The 25,840-nt window shown below is 46.1% G+C and overlaps 1 protein-coding gene across 1 annotated transcript in view; it reads right to left on the bottom strand.

The window, feature by feature from the left end:
• Nucleotides 1-4,170: 4,170 nt before the first annotated feature.
• The window catches only part of LOC309536688 (vomeronasal type-2 receptor 26-like), a 60,262-nt gene continuing 38,592 nt past the window's right edge, over nucleotides 4,171-25,840 (bottom strand). The window contains exons 3-6 of the mRNA XM_082230856.1: nucleotides 11,771-11,944; nucleotides 8,168-8,261; nucleotides 7,633-7,759; nucleotides 4,171-5,177 (exon numbers count right to left, since the gene is read on the bottom strand). Of these exons, the coding sequence (XP_082086982.1) occupies nucleotides 4,276-5,177; nucleotides 7,633-7,651 (921 nt within the window). The 5' untranslated portion in view covers nucleotides 7,652-7,759; nucleotides 8,168-8,261; nucleotides 11,771-11,944 and the 3' untranslated portion in view covers nucleotides 4,171-4,275. The remainder of the gene's footprint in view (nucleotides 5,178-7,632; nucleotides 7,760-8,167; nucleotides 8,262-11,770; nucleotides 11,945-25,840) is intronic.

Here is a 25,840-nt window from a genome sequence, read left to right as displayed (position 1 = left end):
ACGAGAGCAGGGAGGAAGAACCGGGAGACTTCAAATGGAGGCCCACCACGGGAAGCGAACGGTATCCGACGTTCGTCCCTCTGCCGCAGCAGCACCCAGCTCCCGCACCGGAAGGAGGGGAGGGGGGAACGGGGGGCTTCGACATACATGCTTCTGGCTTTTGTGCCTTCTGCTAGGGAAGCTAAACCAGCACCTGACCACTTAGTCCCCTACCAGACTTGTTGGAATTCTGTCTGTGTCATGGTAAAGTGACGCAGGGTGAGGCAGCCTGGTAGCGCTGAAGAGTAATCTCCTTCCTTAGGTTACTTTTCTGGGCTGTTCTAAGAGAAGGAAGTGGTGGCAGCAACTACTGTTTTTGTTTGTTTCCTGTTCTGAAAAAGAGCTTCTGCGTACCCCTCTCTCTCAGCTGGGTCTTGCCGGACTTGGGCAGGGGGAAGTGGGGGAGTGCGCATGAATGCTACAGGTAGCCACGGGTAGAGAGCATTGCATTAGTCCAAGAGGCAGATAAACAAAGCATGTACCGCTCTGGCGAGACAGTGCACAGATCATAGAATCATAGAATCATAGAATCCTAGAGTTGGAAGAGACCACAAGGGCCATCGAGTCCAACCCCCTGCCAAGCAGGAAACACCATGAGAGCACTCCTGACATATGGCTGTCAAGCCTCTGCTTAAAGACCTCCAAAGTAGGAGACTCCACCACACTCCTTGGCAGCAAATTCCACTGTCAAACAGCTCTTACTGTCAGGAAGTTCTTCCTAATGTTTAGGTGGAATCTTCTTTCTTGTAGTTTGGATCCATTGCTCCGTGTCCGCTTCTCTGGAGCAGCAGAAAAAGATGATAGGTTCTCAGCTGGTGTACCAGATGGAGTTAGGTAGACAGCCACCCTGGGCAGAGAATCCACCTGTGTCTCCATGACACTTCTTTTGTTCTACTAGAACTTAGTATCAGATCACCCATGTCCACAAAGGCAAACGCCAGATCTAAGGCATGTCCATGGCCATGAGCAGGGCCAGGTGTGTTCAGGGACAGACCCATGGAGGCCATGCTTTCAATGAAGACCTGAGTTGCCCCTTGTAAGGTTGTGTCAAAATGAACATTAAAATCCCCATGGACCACCAGGGTAGGTGTCTCTGGGAGAACATCTGACACAACCTGAAGCACTTGCACAGTGTGTCCTTGGTGCAGTGGTGAGGGTGGTACACAAGCAGCAATCCAGTACTGCCCCTATTATCCAGCTTCCATAACATGCACTAAGAAAACTGGGTCTCCCTAATAGGATGCCTGGTGAAAACTAAAGACGTATTAAATGTAACTACAACCCCTGCTTCCCATCTACATGACCTAGGTTGCTGTGCATAGGCAGGGTTATCCAACTTCCAAGTAAAAACCAGAACACCCCAAAATTGTTGAGCTTTTTTCTACGAAAACGCCAAAAAAGATCCCCCTGGATGTCACTTCTGCCTTTGAAATCCCGGTAATATCTAGGAAAATCTGGACCTATGGTAAAAAAGTAGTGGACCCCTGACAGTTAAATCCAGTCGCAGATGACTCTGGGGTTGCAGCATTCATCTTGCTTTACATGCCGAGGGAGCTGGCGTTTGTCCGGAGAGTTTTTCTGTGTCATGTGGCCAGCATGACTAAGCCGCTTCTGGCGCAACGGAAAATGAAACCAGAGCAGCACACGGAAATGGCGTTTACCTTCCTGCCTATTTATCTACTTGCATTTTTTTTGCATGCTTTTGAACTGCTAGGTTGGCAGGAGCTGGGACCGAGCAACGGGAGCTCACCCCGTCACGGGGATTCGAACCACCAAGCGGCTCAGTGGTTTAGCCCTTGTGGTCTCTTCCAACTCTATGATTCTATGATTCACCACCCAGCCTTATGCATAGGAGAAACCTCTTGGACAAGCAGTAGCATCGACAGGCCCAGCTGCCATGTCCAACCACATTCATGTTACAGATGAAAGGTCAATTTCCTCATCTATGATCAAGTCATGGGTGACACTTTAAGGAGCACCCTTGTTGAGATGTGTATCCTTCTCACCAGGATCAGACTCAGAGGCAGGAGTAGTCTTCAGACATCAACTGAGCCTCCCTCCTCAGAAATAACATGGTCTGGTCATCAAGCAGGTCCTCCTCCTGCCCATGATCACTGACATCAGGTGTCCCAATGCATCCCCATATCATATTGATAAGTTCAAGTGGTTACTTAGAAACCCTTAATTGTACACCTAATTATGTAATGTGGATATCAAGTTCAGCACAAGGACACAGTCTGTATTGAGCTAACAAAGGACAATAAAGACATTTCTCATTGCTGTTCCATTTCAAAGATGCACCAGCACATTCTGGCCTTGGCAATTGCTGTAAAGGAGATCGAGAAGAATCCCAAACATCACTATAGGATTCCACATTATCAATGGCTGTTACATTGCAAAGATAAAGCCATCCTGACCCGGCTTTGTAGATTGCAAAGGGTTGTCACCAATTTCATCTGTGTTTCTCAGAAACAATTAATTGCTGTCTTGGGAGGATATGTGACTGAAGCCTGTGCCTTTATGGCCACTATTATTGCCATCTCCAAGATTCCACAGGTCGGTCAATATCAAGAGTATACAAAAACTTCATGACACATAATTTGAAATGTTTTTTTTTTAAATGTTTTGATTAATTTTCATTTTTCACATCACACATAAAACAGCATAACTCACAATGCATCAACAACATTGCTTACATAATTTTAAATGTTGTCTATTTCTAATCCACCGGAATTGTTATGTTCCATTTCATTCCATTATAAATATACCCCCCTTCCTCCCAAGGGAGCCCAAGGTGGCAAAGAACCAGTGATAAAATAATAAAACCTCATATGGGCATCAAACCTACAACCTTTCCTTTATCAGCACCTTGCTCTAATCATCTAATTGATATTTAATTTAAATATTTTCTTTTATAAAGGAATAAAATGATAAAAGAAAAGGAAAGGAAATGTGGAGAGAGAAAAGAGGGACCAAGAGACTGAGAGAGAGAGACACATTTAATACATGCAATGTAATACATTAAGTAAAGTCAATTTCACTGCTATAGGTTTTAGATGGTAGCAGTGTATTACCATTGCCCCATGTTTTCTGCTTGACCCACACTTTCTAGGCACAGGTTCAAGTGTCTTTCCACTTTCCCGAATCCTTCCTCAGAGAAAACCCACTCTTTAGTGGTAAATCAGAGCAAACGTCAATCCAGAAAAAAACCCAAATTGCTATTTGCTCTGATTGACTGCTAAAGCACATTTATATCCTTCTGATGAATATTGTGTGGCAAATATCTAAATTTGTGTTAAAATTTATATTGCATATTGTCAGGGGTTCAGGAGCAGAGGCGAGGGCAAGGGAGGAAACAGAGAGCGAGGGGGAGGAGGCAGAAGAAAGGATGAGTGACGACGACGACCCGAGATCTCCGAGTCTTTCCAGTGAATCAGAAGATTCACAGAAAGGAGCACCAGTGGCCAGGGCAAGGGGGGAGACTAGGGGGACACCCCAGGAAGAACGAGCCAGAGGGGACTCAGAGGGGAGCAGTTGGAGATCGGGACCTACATCACCGCCAGAGAGTAGGGAAGAGGAAGAGCGCCTGGGAACTAGCGCTGGCAGCTCACAACAGGAGGGAGGGCACGAGTCAGGAGTGGCCACACCTTCATCGGGGAGCGAAGTGACGGTTAGACGGAAAGTGGAAGGTTGGGCGCGCGCGCCAAGTTCAAATGCACAGGAAGGTGGCGCAGTAGGCAGCCCGGAAAGAGAGCCAGGTCCTAAAGCCCGGCGCAAGGAGACAGGGGAGTCAGGGGGGTCAGCGTCAGAAGAATCCCGGAAGGGAGAGACCCAGGGGGGCAGAGGGACCCAGAGGAGAACTGTCAGGCGGAAAAGGTGGAGCAGGGCTAGGATATTAAGTTGGTGCGCAAGGGGCGGAGACTCAGAAGGAGCTTCGCCGACCTAAGCATAAGGCGTAGGGTTGCACGCAGCAGCTCAAGAATGGAGACTGTAACTCAATAAAGACTTTTAATCAACAACCGCTGGCTAGCGTGATCCTCTGTGAGCTAGGATCTGGAAGTAACCCTGACACATATGAACAAAACACTCATAACAACATCAGAACTAATTCTGAATCACTTAAACCAAAATGCCTTCAAAGAAGAACTTTAGAAATTTGACTTGTCTAGGGATGTAATTATGTTCCTTATCAATTGAATTTTATTACAGCAGAATACAGGGACCAGCTTCTACTGTTTACTTTTCTTTCTTTATTAAATGTTCCTTGTTGTTCAGCTCGGGCCTCAGGATAATGATGTAGCAATTAGGGGAAAAAATGCAACCCAGCAATCCAGCACTGGAGCATAAGATGGAGAAGATCTCCACAGCCACCATGTATTTCCCTTTTGTGCTCAGGTAGGATGGAATAAAGGACAGCCACACACTGCAAAACACCAACATGCTGAAAGTGATGAACTTGGCTTCATTGAAAGTGCCAAGCAACTTCCTGGCAAAGTAAGCTACAGTTAAGCTGGCAATAGCCAGGAAGCCCATGTATCCCAAGACACAGTAAAACATGGAAGCTGATCCCTCATTACATTGCACGATGATTTCCTCTTTCAGGGAGTTCATGTCCTCATCTGGGAACGGAGGAGAAGTAATCAGCCAAACCACGCAAATGACTGCTTGAATAAATGAGCCAGAAAGGACAATGGAATTGGCCAGTCCTTTCCCCAGCCACTGTCTCATTCTGGATCCTGGTTTTGTGGCCATGAATGCCAGAACCACCGTGATGGTTTTTGCCAAAACAGAGGAAAGGGAAAGAGAGAAGATCATGCCAAAAGCCATTTGTCGGAGAAGGCAGGTTGCCTTTCCAGGCTGCCCAATGAAGAGGAAGGAGCAGAGGAAGCAAAGCAGGAGGGAAATGAGGAGAACGTAGGTGAGGGTCCGGTTGTTGGCTTTGACTATGGGAGTGTCCTTGTACTTCATGAAAGTTCCAAGTACTAAAGTTGTGATCGAAGAGAAAGAAAATGCCAGCAGAGTCAGGGTGATTCCTAAAGGTTCTTTGTAGGAGAGGAATGTGTAAAACTTGGGAATGCAATGATTTTGGTTGTAGTTTGGATACTGATCTTCTTTACATTTGATACAGGCATCCATGTCTGAAAAATAAAGGAAAGGTGCTTACATATTTCAAGACTTTGATTCATGTACAGTCGTATCTCTGGTTGCGGATGGGATCCATTCCGGAGGTCCGGTCAGATCTAGAGGTTTCTGCAACCTGAGGACTGCTTCTGTGCATGCGCTTGTGGCGAAACCAGGTCAAATACCTCTGGGTTTGCCGCTTTCACATCCAGAAGGTTATGTAACCAGAGGGTTACGTAAGCAGAGGTACTACTGTATTCTATAGTGATCAACCCAACCCCTCATGGACAGGATTTGACCACTGGGTGGGAGGACACAAGAAAGCACAGGAAACTTCTCCAACTAGAAGACATAGGTACTTCATCTGCCATTTATTTTCCTTCCAGGAAAGCTCCATTCACCAAATACAAAGCAATTGTAACAGAACTAAATAAAAAATGACTCACACTTTCTTTGTCAGCCAATCCACTGTATCCTTGCTCCAAAGATCCCTCACTGGTCAAATGAGTAACAACAATGAGTAACAACTGTTTGCTTAATGATCTTGAATAAATGAGCCAGAAAGGACAATGGAATTGGCCAGTCCTTTCCCCAGCCACTGTCTCATTCTGGATCCTGGTTTTGTGGCCAAATGAGTAACAACTGTTTGCTTAATGATCTTAATGAGCAGATCATTAAGCAAACAGTCTGTGAGCACCTAGAAAGGAATGCTGTGATCACCAATAGTCAGCATGGATTTCTGAAAAATAAGTCATGTCAGACTAACCTGATCTCGTTTTTTGACAGAATTACAAGCCTGGTAGATGAAGGGAACGCAGTGGATGTAGCCTACCTTGATTTCAGCAAAGCATTTGACAAGGTGCCCCATGATATTCTTGTAAAGAAGCTGGTAAAATGCGGTCTTGACTATGCTACCACTCAGTGGATTTGTAACTGGCTGACTGACCGAACCCAAAGGGTGCTCATCAATGGTTCCTCTTCATCCTGGAGAAGAGTTACTAGTGGGGTGCCACAGGGTTCTGTCTTGGGCCCGGTCTTATTCAACATCTTTATCAACGACTTGGATGATGGACTCAAGGGCATCCTGATCAAATTTGCAGATGACACCAAACTGGGAGGGGTGGCTAACACCCCAGAGGACAGGATCACACTTCAAAACGACCTTGACAGATTAGAGAACTGGGCAAAAACAAACAAGATGAATTTTAACAGGGAGAAATGTAAAGTATTGCACTTGGGCAAAAAAAATGAGAGGCACAAATACAAGATGGGTGACATCTAGCTTGAGAGCAGTACATGTGAAAAGGATCTAAGAGTCTTGGTTGACCACAAACTTGACATGAGCCAACAGTGTGACGCGGCAGCTAAAAAAGCCAATGCAATTCTGGGCTGCATCAATAGGAGTATAGCATCTAGATCAAGGGAAGTAATAGTGCCACTGTATTCTGCTCTGGTCAGACCACACCTGGAGTACTGTGTCCAGTTCTGGGCACCACAATTCAAGAAGGACACTGACAAACTGGAACGTGTCCAGAAGAGGGCAACCAAAATGGTCAAAGGCCTGGAAACGATGCCTTATGAGGAACGGCTAAGGGAGCTGGGCATGTTTAGCCTGGAGAAGAGGAGGTTAAGGGGTGATATGATAGCCATGTTCAAATATATAAAAGGATGTCACATAGAGGAGGGAGAAAGGTTGTTTTCTACTGCTCCAGAGAAGCGGACACGGAGCAATGGATCCAAACTACAAGAAAGAAGATTCCACCTAAACATTAGGAAGAACTTCCTGACAGTAAGAGCTGTTCGACAGTGGAATTTGCTGCCAAGGAGTGTGGTGGAGTCTCCTACTTTGGAGGTCTTTAAGCAGAGGCTTGACAACCATATGTCAGGAGTGCTCTGATGGTGTTTCCTGCTTGGCAGGGGGTTGGACTCGATGGCCCTTGTGGTCTCTTCCAACTCTATGATTCTATGATTCTATGATTCTAAGGGGGAGGGCAGTTAAAAAGGAAGCTAGCTGGCAACCCCCCTGTCTAGCTCTCAGCAGAACGTGGCCTTCTTGGCAGCTGAGTAGGTGGCTTTCCAAAGAAACATATCTGGACATGCTCAGAACTGAAGAATGAGTCTGATTTGTCTTACTAGGACTTCAGATTCAATGCCCATTCTCCTTGGGTAATATTATTTTGTGTTGGATGCCAATTCTGAACTGCAGGACCTGGTCTATTGAAGTAAGTGGCAGAACTGAGAATTCCCTCAAACCAGTGTAGAAAAGGAAGGTACCACGGCATGTCCAGTGCTCTGTCTAGCTATGGCACTAACTATTTTTTTTTTGCAGAAATGGGTAGGTAATGACTTCTTCTCCCCATTCTGTAAAAAGCTTCAGCTGTTCATTCTGCATATCACACAACTTCATAAGACAGAGACACAACAAGGCCTAATCCTCACCCCCAACAAGTTGACATCTATTGCATTTCCTACCCATCTGCATGGAGACCATCCCTTCTGGACATGGAGCACAATCATAGCAGCAGAATTTCTCTCCCTCCTTCTTTTTCCTGCTGTAACCAGGATAGCAGTTGTCATTGCACACAGAAAGAGGCACAACCTGTCCAGAAATGCAACAAACGTGATTAGCATCAAGAAGCTTACATTTATCCTCCTGCCCTAAACGTGGGAATATTTTTCTTAGGTGAAAATTTGCTTCAGAGAGGAAACCCTGACTTAATTGTTTCCAGAAATTAATTCATGAAGAAGACACTGAATTGTTGGCGAGGTCAGGACTTTTTTAATGTGTTGTGGAGGTTGTTTACTCAGATCTACCCAGGAAATGTGGTGTACTTCAAGTGAAAATGCAGAGCAACATTTTCCCCAGTTTGTTTTGCCAAGAATGGGGGGAAATGTAGCTTGAAAACGCAATCCTTCTCAGGAGAATTAACCACTTGAGGGCAGGTAGAAAACTGAACTCACAAATATGCAACTGTTTTCCATTCTCGCACATGTTCTAGCATCTCACCTGGTTAAAGCTTCTATGCCACACTATTTGGTCCTCATTAATGGTTAACTCTTTCCCCTCTGGAGCCAGCGGGTCCAGTCTTCCAACTTTGAGCCTAACAAAAGAACCGTTGGAGAAGGTGACCCAGTTTGTGACATCAAAATCTGCAAGTAGTTCTCTATGCTTATCAAAATGTACGCTCTCTCCAACACTGTTGTTGAACACAATCTTCCTTATAAAACGATGGAGCTTAAGTGAAAGAGAAGATCATAGAATCATAGAATCATAGAATCATAGAGTTGGAAGAGACCACAAGGGCCATCGAGTCCAACCCCCTGCCAAGCAGGAAACACCATCAGAGCACTCCTGACATATGGTTGTCAAGCCTCTGCTTAAAGACCTCCAAAGTAGGAGACTCCACCACACTCCTTGGCAGCAAATTCCACTGTCGAACAGCTCTTACTGTCAGGAAGTTCTTCCGAATGTTTAGGTGGAATCTTCTTTCTTGTAGTTTGGATCCATTGCTCCGTGTCCGCTTCTCTGGAGCAGCAGAAAACAACCTTTCTCCCTCCTCTATGTGACATCCTTTTATATATTTGAACATGGCTATCATATCACCCCTTAACCTCCTCTTCTCCAGGCTAAACATGCCCAGCTCCCTTAGCCGTTCCTCATAAGGCATCGTTTCCAGGCCTTTGACCATTTTGGTTGCCCTCCTCTGGACACGTTCCAGTTTGTCAGTGTCCTTATTGAATTGTGGTGCCCAGAACTGGACACAGATGAAGATGAAGCCTAGTAAGGATAAAATGGTGTTATAGATCAGGGGAGGGGGTTCCCCCTAAACCCTAGGAATGAATAAATGCTAGGATTTTGATTAATTGGGATATGGATTAAGACACCAACTGCAGAGCTGTGCTAGACAGGGAATTCCTGGGCTGCCTGGCCAAGGGAACCATAGAGAGCCATTGAGGGCCCATTGAGGGTCATTGCCAGTGCAAGAGGACTTCTCCCCTGCCCTGGGGTGTGAAGAGAGACAGGGGTTTCTGGGAGGAAGAAGGAGGGAGAAAAAGGGCTGAGATCCATCTTTGGAGGGTCTGACTGCAGGCAGGTTTGCTGCTCCCTCTTGGAATGACTAGGCCTTAAGATCTGGACTCCCTCCAGGCAGACTTAAGGTGTAAAGAGGTGAATAAAGCATATTTCTCAAAGCATGACAGTCTCTGCCGTGTCTTCTGTTCTCCAAAGGGACACAGACCCCATGGCTCTTGCCACTGTTTGGCAGAGAGAGGGGCAGGCACCCAGCTTTTGTAGCCATATGGAAACCTCTACAGTCATCCTTTTAAAAGGTCTTTGTTTCCAGGACTGGATTGTTCTTGCTCAAGAATGTATTTGAATCCATGACTAATTTCACTGATTCAGCATATTTGCTTGGAATTAAATCTGATTGAACTCCATGGGGTAGACTTCTGATCAGATATGCAGAGGATTGTACTTTTAATATCTGATATACACCAACACCAAATGGCATGCAACACTATGTAAAGTTTTGCTCCACTTTTCAATAAAGCATCTTTGAGGCTTTGGAAGGCATTATATAAAAGTTAATGAAATCCAAACATAAAATTCATTATTTTGTAGTGGTTCGGGTTTAGTAATAGAGTTGCATAGATCAGCACATTGTGGCATCATAGTAATAATGAAGGAGTTTGAATTCACCTCGGGAGACACACTTCATTCTCTCTCAAGACACATGGATGCCAGCAGCAGAAGGAATGTGGATATCCCCCTGTATTATAGCTAAAGCTAAATAGTTTATCTCAGTGGTTTTCCACCCGTGTGCCGTGGCACCCTGGGGTGCGTTGAATGATGGTCGGGGTGCCATGGGCAACACTGGACTTCCTTCCTTCCTTCCTTCCTTCCTTCCTTCCTTCCTTCCTCCCTCCCTCCCTCCCTCCCTCCCTCCCTCCCTCCCTCCCTCCCTCCCTCCCTCTCTCCTCTCATGTCTCTGCCTCCCAAAGGTTGGGAAGCACCTCTCTCTGGGGTGGGGGGCAGCTCAGAGACCAGGGATGGCAGCACCAGCTGCCCGGAGGACTCCCACGGAGAGGGGAGAGGTGGCTGAGGAAACACTCTACAAGGGAGGGTGTTGGGAAAAGGGTGAGAGGCTGCCAGCTCTGCAGGCAAGGGGTGAGCCAAGTGGGCTTCAGAGCCCCACAGGGGAACCACAGAAAGAAGGCAGTTGGTTAAGGAAGCCATGGATTTGATACAGCTGTTGATGAGTTTGTTATATTGTTTATCTGTTATTTTTTAAATGTGATACTCAGCCAAAACAAAATGGACCCAGAGGAGAAAATCATGGCCTTCAGACTTCCAATTAAAAAAGACATGGAACATCATGAAAGTGGATAGGATAGGAGAAGGGAATAAGCAAAGTTAGTTTCAGGTTACAAGTCACAAGAGGAACTGTGGGGGAAAAGACATACTTAAGCATCTTTTAGGGCATACCTTCCTGCTTTGAATATATTTCTCTCTGTGTGTGTTGTATTAAAGGTGTAACTACCTGCCAAGACTGCACATTACAGTCTGTTGGTCTCACTCCCTCTAGCAGTCTGCTATGTTTCCATCTGGATTCACGTAGGACATGCAAAGCATGTGCCACAGCATAAGCAGCATTGTAGACATTGTAGCTGTGGCCAGTCATGCCCATTTCAAAAAGAGTACTAGGAAGACTCTCCAACTTCTCTTGGCCAGTGCAGGCTTGCTTTCCCTCCACATTCCCACCAGATTTTTTTAATGAGCAGCTGAATGACTGCTCCCAGAAATTCTGAATGAAGCCATCTCCTTTTGCCCAAGAAGGTTCAATGATCTCAAGAAGACTTTGGAATCCAAGTGGCTCCCTTGAGCGAACTGTGATGGATAGGGCACCGTGGAAGCTTTCAATATCCCAAAGCTTTTGAATGGAGAAGGCACAGAAATCCCATTGGGATGTAACAATCCAGACTTTTCCCACAGGTTGCAATTCATAAAATGTTGCGAAAAACAACAACATTCTCAAAACTGGCATGGCTGGATCCTCTCCATATACAAAACATGCACTGACTTTTCTATCTTGAAGAAGTGGGTATTTTCCCAGTTGTGCTAATACCATGTTTATCAGCTCTTCCATAAATGTCCTCTTTGCTGTTCTTAGTATGAAGGCATAGCAGATGCCATTCTGATCAAGCAATGGAACCACTGTGTGCAAAAACCTGTCCCCATTGTCATCATCCACAGCAAAGAGCCCAATCCATGTCCATCTGAAATGGTGAAGGAGCCTGACTACCCCAATGTACTGGTGGGCTTCCTTTGGGACCATCTGATATAAGGAAGAAAACAATGTTTTGTCATCCTGCACTGGGGTAAATGATCCATATGTGAGCTGAAAGGAAGGAGGGTGTGTTTTATGGATTAAAAGAATGTAAAGATATGAGCCATTGTTGTAAAATGCCCATGCATCAATGAATATGTCTCACCTGTGGGATCTTGTAGGTGGCAAAAATGCTAGCCATGTTGGCAGAGGTCTCAGTAGCAAGTCCGCCAATGACAGCTATCAGTTTACTCTGAGTATCACACTTGTAGTTGGGAACAAACCTGTGTTGTGTGGAAAGGAGGCTCAGGCTGGCTTTGTATGTCGTCCTTGCCACATAGTAGCTGTTGAGAATGTGGAAGCCCAAAGAGATGTTGGGTAGAATTTGGGGGTTCTCATTGATCTCTTTGACAGCAAGCAGCAAAGCCAGGATGTGCTGGTAGTTCTTAGGAACGGACCTGGAATGAGAGTTACAGTCTGTTTCATGAGGCAAAGGAAAGGGCATTTCTTGCTTTCATTGTTACACCTCTGGCTACTCTCGTGGTTGAGCTGGAACTTTAAAAAGTCTGAAAATGCTGGGATAAAAAATACAGTTATTGGAAGATATAGTCCATTAGCAGGTCCTTTTAGATGAAATATTTAGAATAGATTTCTTAAAACATTTATTCCGCTGTATGAAAAGACTCTGAATAAAGAACCTAATAGAGCTAGATCAGGGGTGGCTAGCCTGTATCATGGTGCCAGGATCTAGCCCAGCATACTATGGGATGTTGTCTGATTGGCCCCACAGATTAATCTTCCTTGCAAAGTGTGCTGTCCACATCAGATCAGTGTCTCCACCTGTGTTTTGTGTGAAGAGACATGCACTCAATCAGGAAATTTTACTGGGATGAAAACAGTAAGAATAAAGCACAATTATAAAACCTTTCATATCATACAATATAATAATATGAAGTGAAACAATATTTTTAAAATATGCAAACAGATGTGATCAGAAGAGAGAGAATAAGCAGAAGGTGAGAGACAATGAAGTACTGGATGCCTGGGAATGACATGTCCAAGACTCACTAAGGGAGCAAACCCTGTGACATTGTTCTGTAAAAGCCCCACAAAGTTTTGTGCCCAACAGCCACCAACATAAAGAACACAAAATAGCTGGCAACTTCCAGTGACTGCTGGAATAATATTTTCATCATACTGAAACGCAAATCTTATTACTGAAGTATCCTGTCACATAATGATAGGATATTCTTATAATCTGAAGGAACAGCAGAAAGGGGGGGGGGAATGAAGTGTCCCTTACGCAGGTTCGCCAATGGACATCTGTGTGGGCACGTCTGTGAATGAGGGACTGTCATGAAAGAGGAAGACCTGAGAAACCATCTCTCCAATGACAAAGTCACCCGGCTGATAAAATTTGTGAGGTATAGGCAGAGGATCATCATCTAGGATGCAACCGATGGGCTGATTCTTGCAGACAGTGTGGGGAAACATTACAAACAGCAGCACTATTGCGACTAGGATCCTGATGACCAAACAGCCCCTCAAGTTGGATCTTGCCATGTTTCCATTGGATACAGTCTCAGTTTTGTTTCAGTCTTTTGTGAATGGCAGATGAACCTGATGGTACATCATTTCGAAGCTTGGCCTGTGAGATTCCCAAATGTGTGTGTCCATTTCAAACTGGCAGAAATGTTTCCTCCTCACACACACACACACCCATATGGAAGCGGCAGGATGATGGAAATAATTGGAAAAGAGCACAGGATAAGGATGCATTTATAGGGTCAGGCAAGTATCAGTCAATGCCTCCTTTTTGAGATGAAGTTTTTTATACCCAGAAACAAGGAACTGGAGATGGAAGAAATGAGGAAATAACTGAGTTTCTCACTATATAATTCTTTTGTTTTAAATCATGGAAGAATGAAATGGTGAAACACCCCAAAATATTAAAAGGCTAACAGAAAATAAAATACAATACAAAGTTGAAATGATCAAAGCTGAAATGGTTTTCTAACCTGGTTTTGAACAACATGTGTGGTTTTATAACACCTTTTAGAAGCTGTTATTCCAGCAATGTTTACAGTGGTTGGAGAGATAATCGTCTCCCCAATGCATTGTTGGTCTATCTGGCTTTGCCACAACATGATGAAACAGCCAGGATATTTCCCCAACGCCTGCTCCTGCTCTAGGCTACTTCTGGCCACCGGCCAGGTCTGACAAAATCAATTTTGTTTCACATAACAAATATGGCAAGATCTGCCCTAGTTACATGAAGAATGGGCCACTGCAGCACACTCCATGTGGGGCTGCCACTGAAGAGTATTTGGAAGAAAATGCAACTGCTAGAATATTGTGGGGCCAGATATTAGATTCTGTGGCCTGATATTTGCTTCGGTTTCACTGGCTTCTAACCGCCTTCAAAGCCGTAAATTGCTGGGGTTCAGATTAGATTAACATTCTTACTATTTTGGGAAACATTATGTCCCCTATGAAAATATATTCAGCAATTTTAGGTGTTGTGTTGGAAAAACATGTTAACAGTAGTTTGAGGAATACTTTTAAAGAGAGATGGCAGAATTGCAGAGACGAACTCAGTCCTGTTCCTCATTTGCCATGCAATAGTCCAGAGGAAATGATGTTACAATAGGACTGTCATGTCCCCGGACATTACTGGGATTTCAAAAGTGGAATTGATGTCTGGGGGAAATTTCCAAAAAACAGTGCTTTGTCCTGGATCCTAGAGAAGTCAATTGAAAAGCTCAACAATTTTGGGGGTTTCCTAAAAAAAAAGCTCAATTTTTTTGGGTGTCCTGGTTTTTCCTTTTTGAAATATGGCAATAATAATAATAATAATAATAATAATAATAATAATAATAATAATAATATATTTATACTCCGCCCATCTGGCTGAGTTTCCCCAGCCACTCTGGGCAGCTCCCAATCAAGTATTAAAAACAATACAGCATTAAATATTAAAAACTTCCCTGAACAGGGCTGCTTTCAGATGTCTTTTGAAGATAGGATAGCTGCTTATTTCCTTCACATCTGGTGGGAGGGTGTTCCACAGGGCGGGCGCCACTACCGAGAAGGCCCTCTGCCTGGTTCCCTGTAACCTCACTTCTTGCAATGAGGGAACCGCCAGAAGGCCCTCGGCGCTGGACCTCAGTGTCCGGCCTGAATGATGGGGGTGGAGACGCTCCTTCAGGTATACAGGACCAAGGCCGTTTAGGGCTTTAAAGGTCAGCACCAACACTTTGAATCGTGCTCGGAAACGTACTGGGAGCCAATGCAGATCTCTCAGGACCAGTGTTATGTGGTCCTGGTGGCCAGTCCCAGTCACCAGTCTAGCTGCCGCATTCTGGATTAATTGCAGTTTCCGGGTCACCTTCAAAGGTAGCCCCACGTAGAGCGCATTGTAGTAGTCCAAGCGGGAGATAACCAGAGCATGCACCACTCTGGCGAGACAGTCCATGGGCAGGTAGGGTCTTAGCCTGCGTACCAGATGGAGCTAGTAGACAGCCGCCCTGGACACAGAATTGACCTGCGCCTCCATGGATAGCTGTGAGTCCAGAATGACTCCCAGGCTGCGCACCTGGTCCTTCAGGGGCACAGTTACCCCATTCAGGACCAGGGAGTCCTCCACACCCGCCCGCCCCCTGTCCCCCAAAAACAGTACTTCAGTCTTGTCAGGATTCAACTTCAATGCCTCCAGGCACTCACACAGGACCTTCACTGGTTCTGATTTAAAAGAGAGCTAGAGTTGGGTATCATTCGCATACTGATGAACACCCAACCCAAACCCCCTGATGATCTCTCCCAGCGGCTTCATATAGATATTAAAAAGCATGGGGGAGAGGACGGAACCCTGAGGCACCCCACAAGTGAGAGGCCAGGGGTCTGAACACTCACCCCCCATCACCACTTTCTGGACACGGCCCAGGAGAAAGGAGCGGAACCACCGTATAACAGTGCCCCCCGCTCCCAGCCCATCTAGACAGTCCAGAAGGATGTTATGCTATACTATGGATGCTGGGAATTGGAGTTTCCCATGTTCTCAAGGTCTCCACAAAGTGATGATTTGTGCCCATGGATACTTTTAAGCCCAAGGACCAGGTGGTCAGTGGTAGATCGAACAATAGGCAAATCCAATTGGTTTTGGTTTTGATTACATAGAATCAAAGAATTTTAGATTTGGAAACAAGACTGAGGACCATTGAGCCCAAATCCCAGCAGTGCAGGAATATCAACTAAAGCATCCATGACAGATGGCCATCCAACATCTGCTTTAAAAGCTCCAAAGAAGGAGAGGAAGTCTGTTCCACTGTCAAACAGAGCTTACTGTCAAAATTTCTTCCTGATATTTGGTCAGAATCTCCTTTCTTGCAGCTTGAGTCCGTTGGTTTGGGTTCTAGCCCCCGGAGAAAACAAGGTTGCTTCATCTTCCATGTGAGAGCCCTTTAGATAGTTGAAATTGGCTGTCATGTCTTCTCTCAGTCGCCTCTCTTCTAAGCTAAACTTCCATTCCTCATCAGGCTTGGTTTCCAGGCCCTTGGTCATCTTGGTTGCCCTCCTCTGCACACCTTCCAGCTTGTCAACATCCTTCTTCAACTGTGGTGCCCAGAACTGGACACCATATTCCAGGTGGTCTGACCAAGGCAGAAGAGAGTGGGACTATGACTTCCCTTGGTCAGGATGGCGTGCTTCTGTTGATGCAACCTAGAAAAGCATTATCTCTTTTTTTGCTGCCACCTCACACTGTGGACTCATGTTAAGTTTTTCAGACCAAGACTCCTGGATCATTTTCACATGTACTAGTGAGCACTCTTTGGGTTTGGTCAGTCATCATCTAGTCCACATTTTACCAGCTTATCTGAAAGAATATTATGGGGGACTTTGTCAAGATACATTACGTCCACAGCATTCCTTGATCTACCAAGCTTGTAACTCTATTTAAAAAAAGAAATGAGATTCATCTGGCATGACTAGTTTTTGAGAAAGCCCTGCTGGGTCTTAGTAACCACAGCATCCTTTTCTAAGTGCTCTCAGATCAGCTGACCACCTCTTTTCCTGTCTTGGCCTACAGCACCCTCCTTACATCATTAATAATAATAGCAATAATAATAATAGCAATAATAATAATGGCAACAACAACAACAACAATTTATTTGCACCCCGCCCATCTGGCTGGGTTTCCCCAGCCACTCTGGGCGACTTCCAACAAAGATTAAAATTACATTAAATGGTGTTATCATGAGGTTGGGCACTGCTTTCCTTTTGGGTGAAGAGAGAGACAAAGTAAATGTCAAGCACTTCTGCCTTCTCTCTGTCACCCAATAGCATTTATTCATCTTCCCCACCCAGAGACCTCCCACTTGCTTGTTCTTCCTCTTGTTTCAGACATAACCGAAGACACATTTATTATTATTTCATTCATTATCATTTTTAACTTCTCTTCATCTAGTTATGAGAGTTTGTTGTTTTCTATGGCAGCCTAATTGGCATTTTATGGGGCCTTTCACTCCAGTGAATTGATGCCAAACCGCAAGAGGTCTCTGGCAGAGCTTTTTGGAGATGTGGTGATCACTCCACAGGGGTGCAATTGCATTGGAGGCAGACTAAGGCCGACCAAAGGGGCTTGGGAGCTACTGTTGAGTTGGCCAGTTGCCTACACCCCTGTATTTGTAGTGACCATTAAGGGATATGTTGACTCAGCCCGCGGGCAATGGCCCCTTCTTAGTTCACGTGGATTGGTCCCCACTTGCACAGCACTGTCTTGTCTGTACTTAGGAGGGCCTGGCTGGCTGTGGACAGCAACCTGAGATCTTACAGCAGGCACTCATTCTGAACTGGGGCAGCAACAGTTGCGGCTCAGGCCAGGTTTTCTGGCCAAGATATTCAAGCCATTGCCTTTGGCAGTCAGCAGCCTTCAAGAGTTATGCTTGCTTACATGATCTATGGCTCTTAACGGTTTTCTTCACTTCAGCTGATCTGCTGGGGCTGCTGCACCTTGCCATTATCCTATTCTTTGGCCATTCAGTTTTGTTTTGGGCCCACAAGCAAGCTTCCATGGCTGAGTTTGGGACGCAGTTGTAGTTCCCTGTCCCAGAAGTGGTAGCAGTGATTATTATTATCTGTATGTCACCCATCTGACTGGGTTTCTCCAGCCGCTCTCAGAGCTTTTGGAAAAGTGGGTCTGCCAGGGGCCCCATCGCCCTAATAAGGCTGAGGGAAGGCAGATCATACATAGGATTCAAACTTGTGTTCCAGGAGATGGGAGTGCATACATTCCCCAAAGCTGCATTAAGTTTGGGGTTCTATTATGTTGTTCACCTGTCTGTAGAGGATAACATTGTTTTCCTGGAGGCTCTGCAAAGAGCTCTTTTTGAGCTTTTGTACCTTGGTGGGTGGAGGAGAACAAGCAGAAGCTGATTGCCTCCTGTGGGTGAGTTTGGGATATTTTGGGAAATATCTAACATCAGGCTGCCCAGACTGGTGTTTGGGCCTGTCAGGGACATCGGGGTGAATGTTCCCCAATGGGGCCACGGTGCACATGTCAGGCTCATCCACCCCAGGAGCACACAGTGGGGGGGGGGAGGAGTTTCCTCAGGCCTTGCTGCAGGATCACAGCTGGCGCAGGAGATGGGAGAGTTGGGGTCCTCTTCGGTTAATTTGGTTGAATGATTCTGATTGCACATTCTATAGTTGTTTTATTTTAATCAATGTAACCTGGAACCCATCCTTCTTGTCTCGAGTCTTCTTGGGTATGTTGGCAATTTTTATAAATATAGTTTATATTGGTGGCAGGGGGCGTGAGAGATGTACCACTCAAGCACACCACTTTGGTTTCTCTTAAGCTTGCTGTGATTTATTTATTTGGCCAAGCCTTTGGTAGGTAAGTAATTATCATGATCACCATCATCATTAAAATTTGCATGCCACCTTTCATTCGAAGCTCTCAGGGCAGTTCACAACATAAAAATGCAATATAAAAAACACAGAATACACAATAAAACCAAGAACAAAAACAAACCCATAAGGCCCTTCTCCTCACCCCCTCCCATGACACACTATTTTATTGTATTGTACTTACATGTTACATGTTTCAGTGGTTAATGCTCAGACTGTTAACGTGAATAACATCCTCAAGGTCCCAGGCCTCAGAGAGGTTAGGCTGGCCTCAACTAGAGCCAGGGCCTCCTCGGCTGCAGCTCCAAACTGGTGGAATGCTCTGTCAAAAGAGACTAGGGCCCTGCGGGACCTGACATCTTTCCGCAGGGCCTGCAAGACAGAGTTGTTCCGCCAGGCCTTTGGTCAGGGCGCAGCCTGACTCCCTCCTCTGGCAACCTGCACATAATTCTGCATAATTGGTTGCCATCAATTTGATTTAATTAATTTTATAATGAAATATTTTAGATTGTGTGATTATTTGACTGATTATTTGATTGTTGTTAGCCGCCCTGAGCCCGGCTTTGGCTGGGGAGGGCGGGATATAAATAAAATTTATTATTATTATTATTATTATAACGAAGGCTGTGGGTGTGGTTGCATGTGTGGGCATAGGGGCATCCATTGAGAACCTTGTTGAGGAAACCCCAACTATTTTAATGTAGATTAAATGGAATGAAGAGAGGCAAGTGTCAGGGATGAGAGGCTCAGGCACAGAGAGCCAGTTTTTGATGGGAAGAGACTCTCCTTTTTCTTTTCACTTGAGCCAAACTAAATATGGAAATCAGCAAAGCCCATTGCTATCTCAGTTCAGCAAGGGAGCACCACAACTGGAAAGAGTTTTCACTTGCACAGTTAGTATCCCTTTGAGGAAGATTATACACCGTATGTTAAAGAGATAAAGCTTTATTTCATACATGAAAACATATGAAAAAAGGGGGGAGAAGACCCAGGTAACTACTGACCAGTCAGCTTGACATCGATAACAGGGAAGGTCCTAGTACAAAGAATTCAACAGTCAGTCTGTGAGCATTTAGAAAAGGATGCTGTGATTACTAAGACCCAGCATGGATTTCTCAAAAATAAGTCATGCCAGACCAATCTCATTTCTTTATTTGAAGGAATTAGAAACTTGGTGAATCAGGGAAATGCTGTGGACATAGCACATCTTGATTTCAGTAAGGTTCTTGATGAAGTCCCCATGATATTCTCGCGAGGAAGCTGGTAAAATGTGGGTTGAATGAGGTAACTATTAGGTGGATTTGTAGTTGGTTGACTGACCGAACCCAAACCCAACTCATTAATGGTTCCTCATCATCCTAGAAAAAACGTGATAAGTGGGGTGCCACAGGGTTCTGTCCTGGGCCCGTTGTTGTTCAACGCCTTTATGAATGACTTGGATGAAGGAATTGAAGGGAGGCTCATCAAATTTGCAGATGACACCAAACTGGGAGGGGTAGCTAATGCCACAGAGGACAGAATCAGAATTCAAAATAACCTGAACAGATTGGAGAACTCAGCACAAGCTAACAAGATGAATTTCAATATTGACAAATGTCAGGTTCTGCACTTAGGCAGGAAGAACCAGATGAACAAATATAGGATGGGGAACACCTGGCTTACTAGCAGTACATGTGAAAAGGATCTAGGGGTCTTGGTGGACCACAAGCTCCACATGAAGCAGCAAAAATTTATAAGCTTGGCTTCTTTACTTTTCTCTCCTTGTCAAATGTTCCTTGTTGTTCAGCTCAGGTCTTAAGATAATGATGTAGCATTTGGGGGGGGGGGAATGCAACCCAGCAATCCAGCACTGGAGCATAAGATGGAGAAGATCTCCACAGCCACCATGTATTTCCCTTTGGTGCTCAGGTACGTTGGAATAAAGGACAGCCACACACTGCAAAACACCAACATGCTGAAAGTGATGAACTTGGCTTCATTGAAACTGTCAGGCAACTTCCTGGCAAAGTAAGCCACTGTGAAACTGGCAATGCCCAGGAAGCCCATGTATGCCAAGACACAGTAAAACATGGAGGCTGATCCCTCATTACATTGCACGATGATTTCCTCTTTCAGGGAGTTCATGTCCTTATCTGGGAACGGAGGAGAAGTAATCAGCCAAATTATGCAAATGTTTGCTTGAATAAATAAACCAGAAAGGACAATGGAATTGGCCAGTCCTTTCCCCAGCCACTGTCTCATTCTGGATCCTGGTTTTGTGGCCACGAATGCCAGAACCACTGTGATGGTTTTTGCCAAAACAGAGGAAAGGGAAAGAGAGAAGATCATGCCAAAAGCCGTTTGTCGGAGAAGGCAGGTTGCCTTTCCAGGCTGCCCAATGAAGAGGAAGGAGCAGAGGAAGCAAAGCAGGAGGGAAATGAGGAGAACGTAGGTGAGGGTCCGGTTGTTGGCTTTGACTATCGGCGTGTCTCTGTGCTTCATGAAAATCCCAAGTACTGAGGTTGTAATCAAAGAGAAAGAAACAACCAAGATGGCCAGAGTGATTCCTAGAGGTTCTTTGTAGGAGAGGTAGCTGGACACCTTGGGAATGCACTGATTTTGGTCTTTATTTGGGTACTCCTCTTCCGGACATTTGGCACAGGCAGCCATGTCTGAAAAGAAGAAAGCGCTATTAAAACATTTCAAGACTTAACTGAATTTGAACACCGTAAAATGGTCACATGTAGGACTGAGACTAAATTATTCAGATCTGAATACATCCATGAATGTTCCAGACCAGATTTGACAAGACATTGCCTAAGATTCCCCCCATCTGATGTGGGAAGAATAAAATTCCCATAAGCAGAAATAGAAGCAGTAACACAATCACAAAAAGGAGGAAGTTTTGTTGTTGTTTCTATTCGAAAGCTACTTCTTCCCCAGCAGGGGATGGTCCTGCAAAATTTATATTAATAGTTGCTCCCAGACTTTGAAGGTTCCTTCCTAGAGAAGTTAGAATGGCTCCCTCCTAGTCGCTCTGCTGGGGGGTGAATACTTTTCTATTCTTACAAGCCTTTGGGAAATGACAGGGGTTTTTTTTCTTTTTAACAAATTGCTTTTAATAGTGCTGTGCTGTTTTGTTTTTATTATCTGTATTTTAATAGAATTGCAGTTCACTTATTTGCAATGATTTTAAAAAAATATGTTTTTAGCTCTTTGCATTTTATCTGTCTTATTTTCATTTGTGTAAAATGCCTTGAGTACTGATCTGGGAAAGAGGCGGATATAAATAATAAATAATTAAAATAATAATAAATCAAAGGAAAACAGCAAAGAGCCTGTTTACTCCTCCAAATGGCTAAAGTTGAAATATATAAATAGAACTACCTAATGAAGAATTTGAAGAGTTTCCCTTCTGTATTTTATAATAGCTGCCATGGTTCCTGATGTTCTGATTCCAAAGGTTGTGGATGAAACTAAAATATGCATTTGTCTCATACGACTTTGGCCTGATCCATAAAGATGGCATGGTCAGCCCTCCTTCGCAGTCCATTACTCTAAGGAATTTTTGTAATGCCTACCCATACAGATTAGCAGTTACAATTCTGATTTCATAGTCCTATCCATTGAAGTGCTTGGGAGAATCAAGAATTCCCCATTGTAGAAAAGGAACATCTCAGAGGCAGTTTAGCTGTGTCACCAACAACAGTTTGCAGAAACTGGCAGCTAAAGACATCTAACTCCCCATGCTGCATAAAAAGCTTTGTTTTCTCATTCTGCACACCAAAGTATTTTAAAAGCAGATGCCCAACAAGGCTAGATTATTTTTTTCTGCCCGTTTCCCCAGTTACTTTACATTATTCTCTTACCCATCTGGTGAGAGATCATCCCTTCAGGACATGGAGCACAATCATAGCAACAAAATTTCTCCCCTTCCTTCTTTTTCCTGCTGTAGCCAGGATAGCAGTAGTCATTGCACACAGAAAGGGGCACCACCTGTCCAAAAACATAAAACTGAGATCAACATCATTGGCCAACACACCTGGAAGAAGACTCAAGAGACTCCATCATGGTGGAAATGTCTATATTAGATATAAGGGCTGGCAATCCGATGAGCAAGTTATTTAAGTATAGGCAGCTGTTTTGAAGTACCATCTAGGAGGGAAGCACTTTCCAGCCCTAGGCATGTAACAGACACATTCTGCCACACAAGAATTATCTCCCTTCTTGCTAAGTGAGTCTTACATCTGTGAACCCAACATACACACACAGCCCCCACTATTCAGCATTCACAATCCAGGACTTGGGAGTAGCCCCAAGGGACCCCCAAAGGCTGCAAAAGGTGACTCTAGAGTAGCCCTAGACAAATATTGCCTCAGGGTGCCTATCAATTAAGCACTTAAATTCCCTACCTGAATGTCAAAACAAAAAAGTAAATACAGTGGTACCTTGGGTTACATACTGTCAGGGGTTCAGGAGCAGAGGCGAGGGCAAGGGAGGAAACAGAGAGCGAGGGGGAGGAGGCAGACGAAAGGATGAGTGATGACGACGACCCGAGATCTCCGAGCCTTTCCAGTGAATCAGAAGATTCACAAAAAGGAGCACCAGTGGCCAGGGCAAGGGGGGAGACTAGGGGGACACCCCAGGAAGAAAGAGCCAGAGGGGACTCAGAGGGGAGCAGTTGGAGATCGGGACCAGCGTCACCGCCAGAGAGTAGGAAAGAGGAAGAGCGCCAGGGAGCAAGCGCTGGCAGCTCGCAACAGGAGGGAGGGCACGAGTCAGGAGTGGCCACACCTTCATCGGGGAGCGAAGTGACGGTTAGACGGAAAGTGGAAGGTTGGGCGCGCGCGCCAAGTTCAAATGCACAGGAAGGTGGCGCAGTAGGCAGCCCGGAAAGGGAGCCAGGTCCTAAAGCCCGGCGCAAGGAGACAGAAGGGTCCGGGGGGTCAGCGTCAGAAGAATCCCGGAAGGAAGAGACCCAGGGGGGCAGAGGGACCCAGAGGAGAACTGTCAGGCGGAAAAGGTGGAGCAGGGCTAGGATATTAAGTTGGTGCGCAAGGGGCGGAGACTCAGACGGAGCTTCGCCGATCTAAGCATAAGACGTAGGGTTGCACGCAGCAGCTCGAGAATGGAGACTGTAACTCAATAAAGACTTTTATTTAACGACCGCTGGCTAGCGTGATCCTCTGTGAGCTCGGATCTGGAAGTAACCCTGACAGTAAGCTCCGTCTCTTTAAATTGTGGGCATCCACGGCCTCGCGGAGAGGAGAGAAAGCGGGTGCCTACAAGAGAGCTCACGAACGGCAGACAACATGACGGCCGAACAGCAAATAACGGAACTCAGAGAAGCAGTTTCACGACTGATTGCCGAGGCGCTGGCGTCCAGGAAGAGAGAGGAGGAAGCAGCTGCCGCCTACAGGGATCTCCAGGTCAGGTTGGACGTGCTTACGAAGCAAGGGCAACAGACACCCAAATCAGAGGGGATTGGGTTGGGGAGACGCACAGGCGGTCTGGTCTCTCACTTTGATGGGAATTTGCAACAGTACCCCAACTTTAGAGCAGACGTAATGTGTGCACTGCAACTACTGCACAAAGACTTTAGAGATGAACAAGAGAAAGTGGGGTTCATCATGTCCCATTTGCATGGAGACGCAAAAGCATGGCTGCGCAATTTGTGGAGAGATAAGGATCCTGCGCTCCAAAATGCGGACGCCTTTATTAAAGCGATGGATGGATGTTTTTTATCCAGCATTGACGTGGATCTTGCCCGGAAGGAGGTGCATGGACTAAGACAAGGGAGAGCCAGCGTGAGGCAGTACCATGCCCGCTTTTTCGCTTTGGTCAGTGCCCTGGAATGGGACAGAGATTCGGCTCCTGTCAGAGACCTTTTTTGGGAGGGCTTGCACAGCTCGATTAAAGATGAGATTGCGAGGGGGGAGAGACCCCGGACCACGCAGGAGGTCGTTCAGAGGGCGCTGGCGGTGGGAGTGCGGCTGGAAGAACGTCCGTGGAGCAGGGAAGAAGGGCGCAGCGGGCGCGAACCAGCCAGGGGCTCCTCCTTCCTTCCCAGAGAAGCAGCGCGTGCGCAATCCACGCCTCCAACAGGGGGAGGGGTGGAACCGATGGAGGTCGGGAGTGCAAGGGCTCAGTCAGCAGCCAGAGCCCTAGCACCGGCAGCAGTGAAAGCGAAGCCTCCTAGAGGGACCAGGAAGTGTTATATCTGCGAGGATCCAGGGCATATGGCGAAAGAGTGTCCCCGGAGGCTCCACAAGCACACTGCAGCTTCAGCAATGGTGACTGCAGCAACGCAGCACGGAGAACCACAGCAGGGAAACGACGATGTCTGGCTGGAGGAAGAGGCACTGGGGCCCAGCCAGACATGTCAGTGAAGCAGTCCCCAGAGATTTTACCGCCCATGGACCCCCTCCCGCCCAAGCCAGTAGTGAGGCTCACCGCATCGCTCCAGCTACCCAATGGAATCACCATGGACGTGCCAATCACCGTCCACTCGGGAAGCAATGCAGACTTCATAGGGCAGGACTTTGTTGACCGGCACGCTATACAGTTGCTGCCTGCCACGCTGCCCCTGCAGGTCGTCACGGTGGATGGCAGGGAGCTGTTAGGGGGGCAAGTGGTGAAGCAGACGCCACCTATGGTGCTGCGGCTTGCAAATCACAGGGAAATCATCAGCTTCAACGTCACTCAACTCTCGGACACGCCAATTGTATTGGGCATGAGTTGGCTGGACAAGCACAGCCCGGCGCTGGCTTGGTACCAGAGGCAGCTGACCTTCGGCTCTTCCTTTTGTGCTGAACACTGCATCATGCCCCAGCAGGAAGGGGAGCAAGAGGAGTCACAGATGCTGCTAGGCACGCTGCAAGCGATTCCCCACAAGTACGCAGAATTTTTGGAGGTTTTCTGCGAGAAGGAGGCAGACAAGCTACCCCCCCACAGACCATATGACTGCAAAATTGACCTGCTGCCGGGGGCGGCGCTGCCCAAAGGGAAGTTGTATTCCATGTCTGAAGACGAACTGCAGGAACTCAAAGAGTTCATAGATCATAATTTGAAGCGCGGTTTCATCCGAGAGTCCCAGGCAGCGGGGGGCAGTCCTGTATTCTTTGTGAAGAAGCGAGACACGCCCCAAAGAAGACTCGTAGTGGACTACCGCATTTTGAACAGTGTGACCAAGCCATCGGACTTCCCCATGCCCCGAATCGACGACCTCCTCGCAAAAGTACGCAAGGGCAGCGCGTTCACCAAGTTGGATCTGCGAGGGGCGTACAACCTCATTCGCATGCGGGAAGGAGATGAGTGGAAGACAGCCATGTTCACGCCCCTGGGCACCTACGAATATAGAGTTATGCCTTTTGGATTGCAAAATGGCTCCCACGTTTTTCAAGCTTTCATGCATCACGTGTTGGCGGGGCTCCTCTACAAGACGTGCGTCTGCTTCTTGGATGACA

Source organism: Podarcis vaucheri, assembly GCF_965113315.1.
Source record: "Podarcis vaucheri genome assembly, chromosome: 7".
Taxonomy (NCBI): Eukaryota; Metazoa; Chordata; class Lepidosauria; order Squamata; family Lacertidae; genus Podarcis; species Podarcis vaucheri.
The sequence above is the reverse complement of the archived record's forward strand: the minus strand, read 5'-3'. Positions and strand labels throughout refer to the sequence as shown.